The sequence below is a fragment of the Nerophis ophidion genome, linkage group LG03 (genome assembly GCF_033978795.1).
Source record: "Nerophis ophidion isolate RoL-2023_Sa linkage group LG03, RoL_Noph_v1.0, whole genome shotgun sequence".
Taxonomy (NCBI): Eukaryota; Metazoa; Chordata; class Actinopteri; order Syngnathiformes; family Syngnathidae; genus Nerophis; species Nerophis ophidion.
This window is the reverse complement of record NC_084613.1, coordinates 54,188,226-54,206,691: the sequence shown is the minus strand read 5'-3', so window position 1 is coordinate 54,206,691 and position 18,466 is coordinate 54,188,226. Positions and strand designations below refer to the sequence as shown.

The 18,466-nt window shown below is 39.7% G+C and overlaps 1 protein-coding gene across 2 annotated transcripts; it reads left to right on the top strand.

Moving 5' to 3' along the window:
- The first annotated feature begins 3,859 nt into the window (after positions 1-3,859).
- Positions 3,860-18,109, top strand: rsrp1 (arginine/serine-rich protein 1). 2 transcript variants are annotated; one of them, XM_061895630.1, is made up of 6 exons: positions 3,860-3,970; positions 12,628-12,939; positions 15,342-15,493; positions 15,575-15,744; positions 17,650-17,724; positions 17,797-18,109. In XM_061895630.1, the coding sequence occupies exons 2-6, from the start codon at positions 12,641-12,643 to the stop codon at positions 17,941-17,943; spliced, it is 843 nt and encodes a 280-aa protein (XP_061751614.1). In that variant the 5' UTR covers positions 3,860-3,970; positions 12,628-12,640; the 3' UTR covers positions 17,944-18,109. The 2 variants fall into 2 exon arrangements, with proteins under 2 accessions (XP_061751614.1, XP_061751613.1); XM_061895629.1 differs by having other exon boundaries at positions 3,924-4,171.
- The last annotated feature ends 357 nt before the right edge of the window (positions 18,110-18,466 follow it).

Genomic DNA, 18,466 nt, shown 5'->3' with positions numbered 1-18,466 from the left:
GAAGACGCCAGGCGAGGAGAAGCAAACGCCGGCCGAGGAGCAGCATATGCCGGCTTGGAGTAGGCGGCGACGATGACGACAATGATGATGGCGGTGTCATGCGAAGTCCCACCGGTGATAAAGATGTCTCCGTGGGAGAAGATGATGGCATGGATGACAGCGGCGTGGAAGCAGCAGGCGTCATCGGCGGTGTGGAAGCGACAGATGAAGATGCCGGGCGAGGAGCAGCAGATGCCGGCCGAGGAGTAGCAGATGCCGGCGGCGACGAAGCTTGGCGTGGTGCTGCTACTGGTGGCGTTGGAGCCGTGCGTAATGCCGGCGTTGGAACTCGGCGTGGAGCCGGCATTGGAGCTTGGCGTGGAGCCGGCATTGGAGCTCGGCGTGGAGCCGGCGTTGGAGCTCGGCGTGGAGCCGACGTTGGAGCTTGGCGTGGAGCCGGCGTTGGAACTCGGTGTGGAGCCGGCGTTGGAGATCGGCGTGGAGCCGGCGTTGGAACTCGGCGTGGAGCTGGCGTTGGAGCTGTGCGAAAGCCCGCCAGGGACGTAGATGTCTCCATGGAAGGAGACGCTTGCGCGGATGACAGCGGTGTGTGCCTGGCTGCACCGCTGTGTATTGTAGGCCCCCCTCCACCAGGCGGCTGCCAGACACCGCCCACACTCGCGGGAAAACGTGCCTCGTCGTCGGAGTCCCCCGGTGCGAAAACCAGGGACGAGCGGGAGGGGGCCAGGAGGAGGGACGAAGACACGTCCCGCACAGAGTCCCAGCAGGAGGACAAAAGAGACCTCACAGTGGGCTCCACTGGAACCCTCGGCGAACCAGCAAAGAGAGCGGGAGCCGGCAGGAAGAGCAGCCGGGGAGCGGTCGCTGGAAGCTGCATAGGAGCAGGGAGAAGCAGCACAGCAGACGACGGGAAGGATGGCAGCGGCGGCCGTGCCGGTCGGAGAGCCGTAGTCGGCGACGGAGCCGCGGGTGCCGCGAGACGTGAAGGAGGAGGCGGGCGTAGCCGGCAGCGTTGCCGAGAGGAAGGATGGCGGCGGAAGACGCGCCGGTCGGAGAGCCGTAGCCGGTAGCGTTGCCGCGGGAAGAGGGTCCGCGTCTGTTGGCTGATTCCGCACAAACCTGGCCTTCAAGTCCTCCAGGAATTGTGCAGTCCAGAACGTCGGCTGAGCATTGCCGACAGGGATTCTCGTGAGGACACTTTCTGGCTCGATGATACTGTTGGGAACTCGCATGTCTGCAGTTGTGTGTCCCCGAGTATGCAAGAATCCAGGAGAGTTGAGTGAGGGTAAGAATATTTAATACTCATAAGAAAATAACAAAAGCAAACATAAAGCAGTCGTGCAGATAAATGTTCTCAACATAATATTTTATCATCGAGCACTGCGGAGTGCTCGAGTGAAACATAAATAGACACTAGTTTGATTGACAGCAGGTGTGAACCGCTGCCAATCAACGAAAAGAGAAAAACAACAGTGCTCCGTGAATAAAACAGGAAATATAACAAAATAAGAGCACTGAACAGGAAGTAAATACAAAAACACGAAAAACTAACAGAAATGAAGTGACAAATTGTCACATATTCCGTACAATTGACCACTAAATGGTAACACCCGAATGCGTTTTTCAACTTGTTTAAGTCGGGGTCCACGTTAATCAATTCATGGTAAGAAACATATGAATAGTTTCTCATGGATAATAGGAGACATAAGTGAAAAAGTTCAAATTGACGATATAAAGTTAGCTTTACAGTACTAATTCCTGCAATACCACCGCGGATGTATGATATCCCAGAGGTAGATGTGCAATTATTAAAGAATAGAAGTTTAATTCATTACCAGATTGAACAATGAATTGAGGAAATGCATTTGGAGTATGTCATGATATATACAGATGCATCAAAAACTTAAAATAATAAAGTAGGAGCTTCAGCAGTTATTCCACAAAGAAACATAGTATTGAATAAAATAATCAGTGACAATTTATTGTTTTTTATGGGGGAATTGGTCGTCATTTATATGGCAGTAAATTGGGTAGAGGAAAACAAAGCAAGAAAAGCAGCCGTGTGCTCGGACTGCAGCAGTGCATTGATCAGCATAAAAAAAACATAGCATCGGAAACAAGACAAAATTTAGTATGTGAAATAGTTCAGGCAATCTACAGAATAAATAAAAAGGGAAATGTGGTGACATTTTTTGGGTACCTGCTCATGTTGGAGTGTTGGGGAATGAATTGGCACATAAGTACCTGGCAGGATACTTGGAATGACGAAACAAAATGTAGGGAGTATTATGAAGTCCAGAGGAAAGTAGGTGTTATGAGAGGAGGGAATAAAATGGGAAGGAATAAATTATTACTAGAATTACATTCAGACATGCATATCTAATAAGTTCATGAAAATAGATAGGGAAACATAATACAGGGCCGTGTGACTATTGTCATCAGATAGAAAGTGTAGGGCAGTGGTTCTCAAATGGGGGTACGCGTACGTCTGGGGGTACTTGAAGGTATGCCAAGGGGTATGTGAGATTTTTAAAAAATATTCTAAAAATAGCAACAATTCAAATGTTCTTTGTAAATATATTTATTGAATAATACTTCAACAAAATATGAATTAAGTTCATTAACTGTGAAAAGAAATGCAACAATGCAATATCCAGTGTTGACAGCTAGATTTTTTGTGGACATTTTCCATAAATATTGATGTTAAATATTTCTCTTTTTGTGAAGAAATGTTTAGAATTAAGTTCATGAATCCAGATGGATCTCTATTACAATCCCCAAAGAGGGCTCTTTAAGTTGATGATTACTTCTATGTGTAGAAATCTTTATAATTGAATCACCTGTTTAATTTTCAACAAGTTTTTAGTTATTTTTATGTCTTTTTTTTCAAATAGTTCAAGAAAGACCACTACAAATGAGCAATATTTTGCACTGTTACACAATCCAATAAATTTGAAACTGATGACATAGTGCTTTATTTTACTTCTTTATCTCTTTTTTTCCACAAAAAATGCTTTACTCTGATTAGAGGGTACTTGAATTAAAAAAAATGTTCACAGGGGGTACATCACTGAAAAAAGGTCGAGAACCACTGGTGTAGGGCATGCTTTAATACATTGTAGGAAATACAATATAGAAAGGGAAATACTGGAAAAGTTCAGTTAAAGTTCCAATAATTGCCACACACACACAAGGTGTGGTGAAATGTGTCCTCTGCATTTGACCCATCCCCTTGTTCCACCCGCTGGGAGGTGAGGGGAGCAGTGAGCAGCAGCGTGTGCTGCGCTCGGGAATCATTTGGTGATTTAACCCCCAATTCCAACCCTTAATGCTAAGTGCCAAGCAGGAAGGTAATGGGTCCCATTTATTTGTAGTCTTTGGTATGACTCGGCCGGGGTTTGAACTCACACATAAATGTGTGAATGTGGAAATAGTGTCAAAACCCTTTGAGTGCCTTGAAGGTATTAAAGCGCTATACAAGTATAACCCATTTTACCATTTACAAACTCCCAGTCTCAGGGCAGACACTTAGCGAAAGAGAAGGTTAAGTTGGTTACCATGAATTGATTAAAATGGACAAGTTGAAAAACTTATTCGGGTTTTACCATTTAGTGGTCAATTGTACGGAATATGTCCTGTACTGTGAAATCTACTAATAAAAGTTTCAATCAATCAATCAATCAATCAATCAATCAATCAATCAATCAATCAATCAATCAATCAATCAATCAATCAATCAATCAATCAATCAAAGTATTGGAATATATTTTTGGATAGCACTCAGTACACGTAGGACTGGGTTAGATAAATAAATATGGACTAGGCTTCCATCTTGGTCCACACTCCATATCGAAAGGTGGCGGTAGTGCTCACTATAAAGTTGCCTGCCAACTGCCATCACACCAGAAAAGAAGAAGAAGAAAAAGAAGACGCAGCACCACGTGACTGACTGGAAATTTCCAGAAGCCAAGTAAGCTGTTGGTCCCCTCGCTGTGTTGTAGAAAGACGTGGTCAATCTCGGACATTTATCAAACCAGAAACTTTATTTTCATCACTTTTTAAAACATTTTTACGTACTGCTTCGTAAAAGTTGACTGGACTGCACAGTGTGCTGGTTTATATCGTCGTCACTTTGTAATCGGGTTCAACTCAAGCGACCGACCGTCATCTGGTAAGTCTTTTGTCTCCTGCTTCTTGTTGTAACTCACATCTACCAGCAGCTTTATAACCCATACCTACATGTAGCTTCAATTAAAATGTTGTTTTAACCAATTGAGCCCGGCCAAGGAGCGAAAACATTTTCCTTAAAGATAGCTACTTTTAAGATAGCTAGCAAGCTTACGTCATCTGGAATTTTCCAGTACGTGGTCGTTACGCAACGCCGCCTCAGTACAGACAAGGCCAAACACGGTTGCGCAACTAGCCTTTGATTTATTCAATTTTTTTGTTTTTTTGGTTGCTATTGCAATTTTATTTCAGGTACTCCGTAATACACATGTCAAACTTGTGTATAAAGTGGTAAATGTTTTCCTACTAAATGCATTTGTTCTTCCATTTTGACATTCAAAATAATGTCATGGTTGCATATTTTCAAAGTTACATTTTTATATAATGCAGCAAAATATTAAACATTTCAAAAAATGTTTTTGTTAAAAAAAATACTTGACTAATGATTTCAACGCAAGTTATCCATCACTTTGTACGCTGTAAAAAAGGACAATAGACTTTATAGTAAAGTTCTAGTGACTGAACTGCCATTTTTACTTTAAAAACTTTGGTATGTTTTTTTAAAATATACATACACTATAAACAATACATTCATATATATTGACACTGTCAGTTCCTTGCATTAGTTTGACCGTTTTCCATTCCATTTACAAACCCTGTTTCCATATGAGTTGGGAAAATGTTATATGTAAATATGAATGGAATTCAATGATTTGCAAATCATTTTCAACCCATATTCAGTTGAATATGCTACAAATACAACATATTTGATGTTCAAACTGATAAACATTTTTTTATTTTGCAAATAATCATTAACTTTAGAATTTGATGCCAGCAACACGTGACAAAGAAGTTGGGAAAGGTGGCAATAAATACTGATAAAGTTGAGGAATGTTCATCAAACACTTATTTGGAACATCCCACAGGTGTGCAGGCTAATTGGGAACAGGTCTTCTTCTTCTTCTTTTGTTTTTATGGCGGTTGGCAAGCAACCTTCTGGTGTGCATTACCGCCACCTACTGTAATGGAGTGTGGACCGAGGTGGATCCCTACTCTATATTCTTTTACTTAACCCAGTGTTTTTTAAATATGTGTATATTGCTTTATATCCTATGTTTTCTGAATGCAATCCTAATATATCTCCCACTTCTAACCTAATATTTTCTTTTGCTAACTTATTTTCCAGTATTTCTCTTTCTCTATTATATTTCCTACATTGTATTAAGACATGGTCAACATTTTCTATCTGGTGGCAAAAATCACACAGCCCTGTAGTATGTTTGCCTATCAATTTTAGTGAACTATTTAGATATGTATGCCCTAATCTCATTCTAGTCATAATGTCTTCTTCCTTCCTATTTCTACCCCCTCCTCTCATTACACCTACTTTCCTCTGGACTTTGTAAAACTCTCTACCTTTTGTTTCCTTATTCCAATTATCCTGCCACTTTTTATTGTGTTCTATCTTAATTATGCTCTTCACTTCTTCTTTACTGTGCTTAATCTCCATGTTTACTTCTGTTTTAGTGGTTGCTTGTTTTGCGTATCTATCAGCTAACTCATTTCCCTCAACTCCTACATGAGCAGGAACCCAGAGAAATGTTACCACACCTCCCGCTTTATTTATTCTGTAGATTGCCTGAACTATTTCATAAACTATATCTAGTCTTGTTTCTGATGTTATGTTTTTTATGCTCGTCAATGCACTGCTGGAGTCCGAGCACACGACTACTTTCCTAGCTTTGTTTTCCTCTATCCAGTTAACTGCCATATAAATTGCTACCAATTCCCCCGTAAAAACAGATAGTTTATCACTAATTCTTTTATTCAACACTATATTTCTCTGTGGGATAACTGCAGCAGCTCCTACTTTACTATTTATAGTTTTTGATGCATCTGTGTATATCATAATATTATCAAAAAACATTTCCTCAATCCGTTGTTCTATTTGGTAACTATTTAAATGTCTATTCTTCAGTAACTGCATGTCTACCTTTGGGTTTTCATACATCCACGGTGGTATTGCAGGAATTGGTACTGTAGGGCTCACTTTAATATTGTCAATTTGTGTTTTTTTACATATATCTCCTATTATCCACCCAAAACTATTCATTTTTTTCTTCCCTTTTTCTTGGCAATTTATTAGCACTTGACGGGTTGGATGTCCTTGCTTGGATCCTTTTAAGTTTGCCCAATAAACTGCTGAGAGTTGATCTCTCCTCATGTCCAAAGGTTTTTCATTCATTTCTACTTGTAATGCTGCCACTGGAGTAGATTTAGTAGCTCCACAACATAATCTTAACGCCTGCGACTGGATCCGGTCTATTTTCTCAAGTAGAGTTTTTGAAGCAGATCGATAAATAATGCATCCGTAGTCGATAACAGACCGAATTAAAGTGATATATATTGTTTTCAATGTTAACCTATCAGCCCCCCAATCTTTACCCCTCAAAGCCCTCATTATATTTAACACCTTTTTACTTTTCTCCATTATCTTGCTGATGTGGGTTGACCAGTTAATATTTTTATCAAACCATATTCCTAAATATTTAAAAACTTGTACCTCTTCTATGTTTTCTCCATAGAGTTTTATTTGGAGCTTGTTTTGTATTTTCCTCTTCGTAAAATGTATGACTTTTGTCTTTCCAACAGAGAATCTTAAACCCCAAGCCGTCCCCCAGTCTTGAACATTATTTACCGCTTTTTGAATCTTCTTTTCTATATAATTTGTATTTCTACCTCTCTTCCACATCACTCCATCATCAGCAAACAATGCCACCTCCACTAACCCTTCCACTTCACTAAAAACTTCATTTATCATGATGGAAAATAGTACTGGACTTATTATACTCCCTTGTGGGGTCCCATTTTCCACTTTGTATTCTCTACTATATTCATTTTCTATCTTTACTAATAATGTTCTACTTGTTAAAAAGTCTTTTATCCATCTGTACATTCTTCCTCTAATCCCAATCCTATTTAGTTTCATCAGCAACCCCTGTTTCCACAACATATCATACGCTTTCTCTATGTCAAAAAATACCGCAATTATACTTTCTTTATTTATTTGTCCCTTTCTAATTTCCTCTTCCAGCTGCACTGCTGGGTCATTTGTGCTTCTTGCTTTGCGAAAACCACTTTGGTAGTTTTTTATAATTTCTTTTGACTCTAAATAATATATTAATCTTTCATTAATCATTTTTTCCATTACTTTGCCCAAATTTGAGGTCAATGCAATCGGCCTATAATTTCCTGCCTCTTCCGGATCTTTCCCTGGCTTGCATATTGGAATTATTACAGCTGTTTTCCACTCATCTGGTAATTTTCCTTCTTCATATATCCTATTATATAATTTCAAGACCACTTCTTTGCCGATGCTACCTAAATTTTTGATCATTTGATAACTCACCAGGTCTTTCCCTGCCGTCGTATTTTTAACTTTTTTTAAAATTCGAACCATTTCATCCAAAGAAAATGTCATATCCACAGTGTTGATAAAACTATTATCGTTGTCTTCCTTCATTTCCTCAATATTTACACTAATTGTTTCTTCTCTCTTTTGTTTTTCTACATTTTTCAAATTATCATTACTGTGCACTTTAACAAAGGTTTTTGCTAAAAGTTCTGCTTTTTCTTTATTTCCTACCACACTCCGCATTCCATCTTTCATCACATGATTTTTATGTTCTTTTCTGAGCCCTGACATTCTCTTGATCATTCCCCACACTTGGCTTAAAGGAGTAGTTCTATTTAGTGTTTCACAAAAAGTTCTCCAATGGTGTTTTCTTGTTTTTTTAATAACATACCTTACTCTAGCTTGATGCCTTTTATACTGGATCATGTCTTGGAAATTATGTGTTCTTCTCAATATTCTAAATGCTCTATTCCGTTCTTGTATTGCATCTGTGCACTCTTGTGTCCACCACGGCACTATCTTCCTTCTTCTCCCTATACTATTCCTTGGTATGCTCTGTTCGGCTGCTTCTATTATGCACTTTGTAATATCTGTATTTAATTGTTCAATATCTTGATTTATATCTACTTCCTTTAAAGTTATGTCGGTAATTTCCCTAAATTTCTCCCAGTCACCATGATTATACTTCCATCTTCCTTCTATCCTAGTGCTTTCTGTCCTATGATTTATGTTTATGTGAATGACGATTGGATAGTGATCACTTCCCATTGTGCTGTATTTATTTACTTCCCACTCCACCTTTCCTGCTAACCCTTGTGACACTAGTGTTAAATCTATTGCTGTTTCTTTACCCGTGACGACATCTAACCTTGTTCCCGACCCATCATTCACACACACCAGTTCTTTTTCCTCCAAAAGTGCTTCCAATGTATCCCCATTCCAGTCATCCCTTTCACCCCACATTGTGCTATGTGCATTAAAGTCACCACACCAAATAATATTGCCACTCCAGTGCTCCATTATTGTTTCTAGTTGGTGAATTTCTAATTTCTTGCATGGATTATAGAAGTTTAGTACTTTGTATCTTTCTTTATTATTCCATACTTCTACTCCTACTATCTCTAGTTCTTGTTTTACTTTTAATATTGAATAATGCATATCTTCCTTAATAAATATGGCACATCCTCCTCCTTGCCCATCATTCCTATCTTTACGTATCGTTATATATCCTTTTATTATAAAGTTTAATTTTGGCTTCAGCCATGTTTCTTGAATACATATTATATGTGGTTTATTTTTCATATTATTAATATATCCCTTTAATTCCTGTCCGTTTGCTATCAGACTTCTGGCATTCCACTGAACAATTAACATGGCGTTGGATTGTGGTAACATGACTCGGTCTCGTCTACTCTCTGTAGCTCACCTTGCACCTGTTCCCAGGATAATTCTTTTAAATTTAAAAACTTTGCTGCTGCTTTGACAATTATTTTGATTTTCTCAGTCTTGTTTCTAGCCTGTTCTGTACAATTTATTACATAAGCCAGGAATACAACTAGTTTATCCATGGAAATTCCTGTATTTGCTGCCTCTTGTTTTTTATTTCTTGAACTATTTTCACTTCTGTCCTGTTCTGCACTTTCTTGATTTCTTATTTTAACTGCCTCTGCATAAGTAATATTTCGTTCAACTCTGATTTGCTGTACTTCTGTTGCCTGTTTTCTTATGATGCAGCCCCCATACGCTGCTGTGTGATTCCCGCCACAATTACAACACTTGACCTGTTCATTTTCTCCACATTGTCCATATTCATGCTCCCCTCCACACCTTCCACATCTCATTTTAGCATGACACACACTAGCTATGTGCCCATAGCGTTGGCACTTGAAACAACGTACTGGGGGTGGCACGTAAGCTCTAACATAGAAGCTTAGATACCCAATCATGATTCTCTCTGGGAGGACCTCCTCTGCAAATTGCACTAGCACGGATTCGCTCTCAGTCTTTTCACCGTTCCTAAATGCCATCAATCTTTTCATCGTAGTGACAGTTCCTCCTTTTATTTCTCTTTTCAGATCATCTAAATTTTCTCCTCTTGGGATTCCTGTCACGACTCCTCTTGCCCCCTTCCGTTCTCCCACTTCGATTTTTTCCTTTATTATTTTGTTGCACAGTTTTTGCAATCGCATTGCTTTGTTCTTTTGCTCTCCATTTTTGCATTTAATCAACAGCCGTCCGTCCCTGAGCACCTTCGCTATCTCCACCTCTCCAATGTCCTTCTTTAATCCCTTAACCAGAGTCATCAAACTAATGTCATTCATATCTTGGTTTGATTTAAATGTATAAATTATCTTATATTCATCCATCATAACCCTTTTCCTCTTATCAACCTCTTCATCGTCTTCATGCACTCTTTTAGTACTCGCCTTTCCTTCACTCCCTCCTCTCCCCTTCTTTCCTCTCTCCCCTCTAGTCCTATCCATTTCCATACTATCCTCATACATCCCGTCACTATCCCCTTCCATCTCGATCCAGTCACAAAACAGCTTATGCTCAACCGCCAAAACAGATTTAGATACTCTCGCCGCCGCCAAATTCACTCCAAATGTTTGGTAGTTCCGCCTGGTCTCCTTCCGCCCTCACCGCGAGCCATCCTTCCTTGGGAACAGGTGGGTACCATGATTGGGTATAAAAGCAGCTTCCATGAAATGCTAAGTAATTCCAAAACAAGGATGGGGTGAGGGTCACCACTTGGTAAGCAAATTGTCAAACAGTTTTAGAACAACATTTCTCAACGAGCTATTGCAAGTAATTTAGGGATTTTACCATCTAGGGTCCGTAAAATCATCAAAAAGTTCAGAGAATCTAGAGAAATCACTGCATGTAAGCGATGATATTACGTACTTTTGATCCCTCAGGCGGTATTTCATCAAAAACCGACATCAGTGTGTAGAGGATATCACCACATGGGCTCAGGAACACTTCATAAAACCACTGTCAGTAACTACAGTTGGTTGCTACATCTGTAAGTGCAAGTTAAAACTCTACTATGCAAAGCCAAACCCATTTATAAACAATATCCTGAAACGGCTTGGCTGGGCCCGAGCTCACCTAAGATGGACTGATGCAAAGTGGAAAGGTGTTCTGTGGTCTGATGAGTACACATTTCAAATTATATTTGAAACAGGACGTGGTGTCCTCCAGAACAAAGAGGAAAATAACTGATTGTTATAGGCGCAAAGTTCAGAAGCCAGCATCTGAGATGGTATGGGGGTTTATTAGCGCCCAAGGCATGGATAACTTACACATCTGTGAAGGCACCATTAATGCTGAAAGGTCCATACAGGTTTTGGAGCAACATATGTTGTCATCCAAGCAACGTTATCATGGACGCCCCTGCTTATTTCATTCAGCAAGACAAGCGTTATAACAGCATGGCTTCGTAAAAAAAGAGTGCGAATACTTTCCTGGCCCGCCTGCAGTCCAGACCTGTCTCCCATCGAAAATGTGTGGCGCATTATGAAGCGTAAAATTCGACAGCGGAGACCCCGGACTGTTGAATGACTGAAGCTCTACATAAAACAAGAATGGGGAAAAAATTCCACTTTCAAAGCTCCAACAATTAGTTTAGTCAGTTCCCAAACGTTTATTGAGTGTTAAATGAAAAGGTGATGTAACACAGTGGTGAACATGCCCTTTCCCAATTATTTTGGCACGTGTTGCAGCCTTGAAATTATGAGTTAATTATTTAAAAAAAAAAAATAAAGTTCATGAGTTTGAACATCAAGTATCTTGTCTTTGTTGTGCATTCAATTGAATATGGGTTGAATAGGAATTTCAAATCATTGCATTCCGTTTATATTTACATCTAACACAATTTCCCAACTCATATGGAAACGGGGTTTGTACATGAATATTCTGTAAAATAGAAAAAAACACCACAATGTTTTCAGACTTAGCTGCCAGTTTTTTCAGTAAAATCTAAAGATAATTTTTTTTACAGCGAAAGTGCCATATTTTTCGGATTATAAATCGTTCCGGAGTATACTTCGCACCGGCTGAAAATGCATAATAAAGAAGGGGATAAACATATGTACGTCGCACTGGAGTAAAAGTCGCATTTTTGGGGGAAATGTATTTGATAAAATCCAACACCAAGAATAGGCATTTGAAAGGCAATTTAAAATAAAGAATAGTGAACAACAGGCTGAATAAGTGTACGTTATATGACTCATAAATAACCAACAAAGAACGTGCTTGGTATGTTTACGTAACATTATGGTAAGAGTCATTCAAATAACTATAACATATAGAACATGCTATAAATTTATCAAACTGTCACTCCTAATCGATTAATCTGATTTATCATTTATTATAACATTTTCTTCCAGATTGTCGCTTCTAAACAACTTTGCCAACTCCAAAGCATGCGCCTTTTCCTCTTGTCATTTTCTGTTGCCTATTTCACTACTTCGAGCTTGTAATCTGCAGTATATGATTTCCTTTTCGGTGCCATTTTTGTTCAGCCTTTCTCAGTTTTTATAAGTTAACGCCAACGTTGACATGATCCATTTTAATAGCTACGGTAGTAGCATATAGCAGTTGGCATCCCATGACCCCGCCCCCGCCAAATTCTTATTGGTTGACGTGTGTGAGACGATTGCTGACATTTTCTTTGTCTCCTCCGCGAATGAGATAAATATTATTTGATATTTTACGGTAATGTGTTAATAATTTCCCACATAAGTCGCTCCGGAGTATATGTCGCACCCCCGGCCGAACTATGAGAAAAAACTGTGACTTATAATCCGAAAAATACGGTAAAAAAATAATCAATTGCATAGGCAAATATATACATGTATTAGATATAAATGTATATTTTAATATTATTGTTACCAGCGTCCGTCTGAGCACAACCACAACTGCGATGTGCCCCTCAATGAAAACAAGTCTGACATGCCCAATATGATTTTTGTTCCCCCCAGCTTGTGGAAGACAATGACCAAAAGAGACGAGTGCAATCCAATGGCCCACAGTTTTGATAAGTGCAGTCCTTCATCCCACTGCTCCAGTTCTGGAAGTAGCCCCTCTTCGACTTCTGGCAGCAACAAGGGAAAACACAGGTCTTCATCATGCAGTAGTGGTTCCTCCTCTCGTTCCAGATCCCGCTCGCATCCTCGTTGCCATAGACATTCCCACTGTCGTGGTCATCGAAAGTACAGTCGTGACCGCCGCCATCCATCACGCAGCCACAGGGCACACTCTCGATCCTACAGCCGCTCACCCTCGCCGGACAGGTAAGGGAGAACAGGGTGACATTCAGTACGTGTCTATACATTAAATTAGTCTGATTTTAGTTTGGCTCTAAGTTAGTCACCTACAACCCATGGAAACACCTTGATCCGATCATGTTCGGTTTTTGAAAAGTCGGACTAACACAACTGGATTATGCAACTGAAAACTAGATCTCTCGAAGGGGTATGTGTGGCAGGAGAAGACTCTCATAGCCCGCATGTGCTGGTCTCAACACGCGGGATATAACTGAAGCAGGCACCATTCAATAAAAACATAGCAACAACTGTAATGAAGAGGAGACTATTTATTTTTTTCAATAAAGAAAAGAACATTTTGAAGAACATCTTTGGTAAAAAAAGATTTATATAAGATGGTAGAAAATTGAAAAGGATCCGCAATGCCTAATTTGATGTCATAGGTAGATCGGAAAAGTAATTAACTGCTCTACAAGGAAATAAGCGCCACCCGGTGTACGGGAGGCACATGTGACCGATAGTCCCATTAGAAAGAGGGAATGGACATTTGGACTTCACAAATAGGTGTGGAAAGACAAAAAAACCAACTATTTGAGAAATCAGACTAATTTATTGTATGGAAACGTAGTGATTGTGACAACCAACCCCGCAAAATGAGAGAGGTCAATTTAAATTTGAAAGTTTAATGCATTGAAAAGTTTACAAAACGCACAACTTAATGCATCAAAACTAGGGATGTGCCGAATTTGGTACTTTAATAGGCACCGACCAAATTCCGTCACTACTAGAGTATTGATTCATGTAAAATAAAATGGTGCCCTATTTTGATACGTATGACGTCATGTTCGGTTGCTGACTAAACACCGGCTGCTAAAAGGAAACAATCACTCAATCAACACTCAAGGCGGACTCAGCCAAACACCCTCAAAGTAATGTTGCATTTTTCAGCACTGACAAAGCAAGTATGCTAGGTAGAGGGGCTACTATTAACATGAGCGATTTTATTTGGTCATGAAAACTACAACTAAAATGAATGTTGCAAACCAAACAGCTGGTGTGTAATAAGCATAAGAGTCTTATAACCACTTGTGTGGCGCAACATAACACATTAGCTTCATGGAAAAAGCTACTTCAAAGTTAAACATACCATAGATAGCATATATAGTACTACCATCTAATGTCTTGGAAGTGCAACTGCATTGCAAGTGAAATAAGAAAACACAATATAGCAACTGGACAGCACAGTTTTAGCAACTGGACAGCACAGTTATCATAATCAGTCAATTGTTAAATGTTGCATTTAAAAATAAAATTTTATTTTTAAAAAATTAACATTTATCAACACACTACAGTACCAAAAATTGGTGCCATTGAACACCAGTATTGGTGCCCAGGTACTGGATCAGTTCAAATGTGAACATGATCTATACATAAAAAATCTTTTGGATTTTGCCACCAAAGAAATTCAGTGTCCAAGAACTTGTTTCCTGAATTTGTCAATATTACTACAAAGAACAAATAATAATTTCAGAGTGTAAAACTATCTCAGCTACAATCGGGCGGAAGGCAGGGTACACCCTGGACAAGTCGCCACCTCATCGCAGGGCCAACACAGATAGACAGACAACATTCACATTCACATTCACACACTAGGGCCAATTTAGTGTTGCCAATCAACCTATCCCAATAAGCGGTAGAAAATGGATGGATGGATGGAGTGTAAAACTATGAACATAGTCACTTTAGTATCTTATTAATTTCCTGTTAATATTTGCTTACTTTCTGTTCTCACACTTCTTAATGTTTAGTAAGCACTTGTTTCTTCGTGTTTTTTAAATCTAACTTAGCGATTAGTTTAGTTGTTTATGTGCCTACTCCTGTGATAACTCCAGTGACAATGCTAATGTTAACTTAGATACTAAGAAAGGTAGCTAATTGCTAGCTTAGGGGAGTAGCTTCACACTGGAGAGACCCATAATTAGCTGTTTGGTGCTTGTCAGCCGGAAGACTATAACGGAGGGGATCGGCATTGGCTATTGCATATTTTATCACAGAAATTGTCCGGTAGCTGATCGATAAGTATATCCCTATTTAGAATGAAGTTCAATTTTAGTGCTAGTAACAAGGAGAGAAATATGATTTCTTGCCAGCATCAAGGCTGACAGTCAAACAACCTTAACTATAGCCTTCACTTCACATAATTTTTCTGTTATATACTGATAGTGTAACAGCTTAGTAAACAAATTGCTAAACAATTAAAATTTGACATGAAATACAGAAAAAGTAATCTTCCTTTAACTGTCTTGCTCCAGAGAAAACTACATAGATGAGCTCTTTCAGTAAAGTTTAAAACACACTTGGAGTGACATCGCCTGATGGTGGCGAGATACAACGAATTTGACAAGCTCTCTTACACTTCCCTACTACAGATACCGCAGACATTCCAGCTCCAGGTGTTCGTTTGGTTGGAAAAAGAACAGCACCACTCGGAGGCGATTTGACAGGTTATCAAAATCGCCATCCACATCCTACAGCAGATCTTCAGCATCCTCAGGACGTTCAGGAAGCTTGAGCTTGGAAGGTAATTGGAAGAGTTAGAACAGCAAACAAATTTTCAACTATTGTCACACTTGTACATAATAACATGCTAGTTTTTCCTCAGATAAAAGACAACTACTAAAAACGGCAAAGGTCAACGCCATAAAGCAGCAGAGAGCAGAGAAACTGGAACTTCCTAAACATGTGAAACCAATCCTGCCAGAGGAGCCAGATTGGGGGGAACCAATTACAGGGCCATGGGTGAGACCACTCCCTGAAAAGATGTGGTCACAGGTGGGTGTTTGCCCTACTCTTATTAACACATCACACTGCTAAGATTAGGTCCAGTAAGTACTGTTCTGAAAGCAAGTTGTTTGCACTAAATCAGCGATACATCACAGTAGAGAAATTATGCTAACAAACATTAATGAAGTAAGTGTACCGTATTTTCCGGACTAGAAGCTGCTACTAGTTTCCTAAGCTTTGGACCCTGTGCCTTTATAAAATAGTGCGAAATAATTGATACATTTTTCTAGGCTAACACCCATAATGATTTGTTTTCACCAAATCATTTTTATAGAACACCAACAGACACTGAAATGTGTTGTTTGTTAATTCCGTGGTCCCATCTTTTGGGCGAGTTTGCTCACTACAGTGTTTCCTTCTGGTTAGTGTTTTGAACTGGAAGTAGAAGTGTCATTCCGTATTCTAGTCATCCATCTCTACTTTTATGGTATCTTCTTGTATGGCATCTTCATGACTCCCAAGCAACGTTTTTTAGTCTTCACCGGTACTAAACCGTCCTGTTTTAATTTTCCTGAAGGAATCAATAAAGTACGATCTATGTGTATGATGTCTGTAGGAGTGTTTTCGTGCATATTAAAACGTTTTGTAATCAAATCAGCGTCGTTAGCATTAATATGCTAAACTGTTTACAAGTATTTAGCGTTAGTACATTAACCTATATACTTACAGTGGCATCCTGTTTGTATTGTTACATTTTCACAAATTCCTCAGTAAATTCACAAAAATTTCACTGTAAAGTTATTGTCTGCTAAGCTGATTAGAAAGTTACCGTCCGCAGCTAGTGATTCCCGGGCGCTGCCACCGCTGCTGCTCACTGCTCCCTCACCTCCCAGGGGGTGAGGCTGATTGATCAATTACAGAGGTTAATCTCACCACACCTAGTGTGTGTGTGTGACAATCATTGGTCCTTTTAGCTTTAGTGGGTTCATTATGATGACTTTTGTGTTACAGATACCGTTAGGAAAATATTAACGTATGTAAATAAACATTTGCAACATCTTTCTGTGGAAATGACTAAATTAACATGTATATCTGCGGCTAATACATGGAAACTACTGTTTACTTCTAATACATTTTGGGTCCGGCTTATATACCAGTGCGCTCTATAGTCTGGAAGATACGGTATATCATGTGCTAAATATCCTTGATTATGTGGGTAATTTGACTCATATGCTTTGGCAACAATATTTGAAACAATAGTAATACCCAACTGATAACTGAAATGGAGACACAATTTGAACCCAAAATATTCAATACATGTTGTGTGATGTATTTCCTGTCTTGTGTTGACCTTTTGGAACCCTGAGGGAATGCACATACTCTCTGTATTTATTCCTGTCTTCATAGATAACATGACAGTGGTCTCCTTCAATCACCGGCACCTGGGATTAAAAGGCTGTCATGTGACTCGGGTGAAGACAATAAGTTTGCGTGAAAGGTTGACTAATGATTGCACACAATGCGTTCTTCACACTGTACTTGGATGAACACCCATGTAAATGATACACATAGCAATATGTCTACAGTAAATACACAAGCTACTTGGAGTGTTCTAGCACACTGTGCTATATTGACATGACAAATGTATCTATGGTTTGCAGTTGAAATGGGTCGTTGTTATTTAGCAGAATCCACCACTCGCTGATGGAGTGCGGGCGTGTGCTATATATTGAGACAAGAACTAAAACCTGATGAAGAAGTGGTCTCCATATGCCAAAGATAAGTTGGTACATGAGGCGCCTGCCGAAGACAACAGTGAGACTTAATCAATGTGCATGTGCTTTTATGCAGCAATATGAGATATAGAATGAATCTACTATACAAAGTCAAAAGTGCAACAAGGATTTCACTCATGTCTTACTAGTTGTGCTACTTTTGTCTTTTATGATACAGAACAATGAAGTAGAACCAACCATGGCCACCCTGAAGATTTTTCCCAAATCAAAAACCATCACTTTCAACATCAATGTAAGTGATCGCAATCTGTGTTATTTTGTCTTTCTCAGTGTCATTTTTTTAAATACTATTTTGTATCTGCAGAACTGTGTGGTAAAGCCAACAGTGACATCGCCATCGAGTGCCAGCATAACTGCCAACGTCGACAGCTACGAAGGCAGGAGGCCCTATGGCCACTGGATCCCTGTCATGTCCAGTGCACGCAAACCAGCACGCTACAAGTCACATTAGGATGGGCACTGCATATACTGTAAATACTGTACATATGTTAAAGTCTTTTCATAGGGATTTTCTTTCAGATGATGTGGGAAGAAGTGAGGATATCATTCAGGTGGGAATATTTCTTTCCCTTAGTTCTGCATATTTGGTTTCAAATAAAGTATTTATTTGATGTAAAGCCAGCGGTGCATTTTTTCTTCTTGTGCTTCATCCATCCATCAATTTCCACCGCTTATTCCCTTTTGGGGTCGCGGGGGGCGCTGGCGCCTATCTCGGCTACAATTGGGCGGAAGGCGGGGTACACCCTGGATAAGTCGCCACCTCATCGCAGGGCCAACACAGATAGACAACATTCACACTCACATTCAAACACTAGGGACCATTTCGTGTTGCCAATCAACCTATCCCCAGGTGCATGTCTTTGGAGGTGGGAGGAAGCCGGAGTACCCGGAGGGAACCCACGCATCCATGGGGACAACATGCAAACTCCACACAGAAAGATCCCGAACCTGGATTTGAACCCAGGACTGCAGGA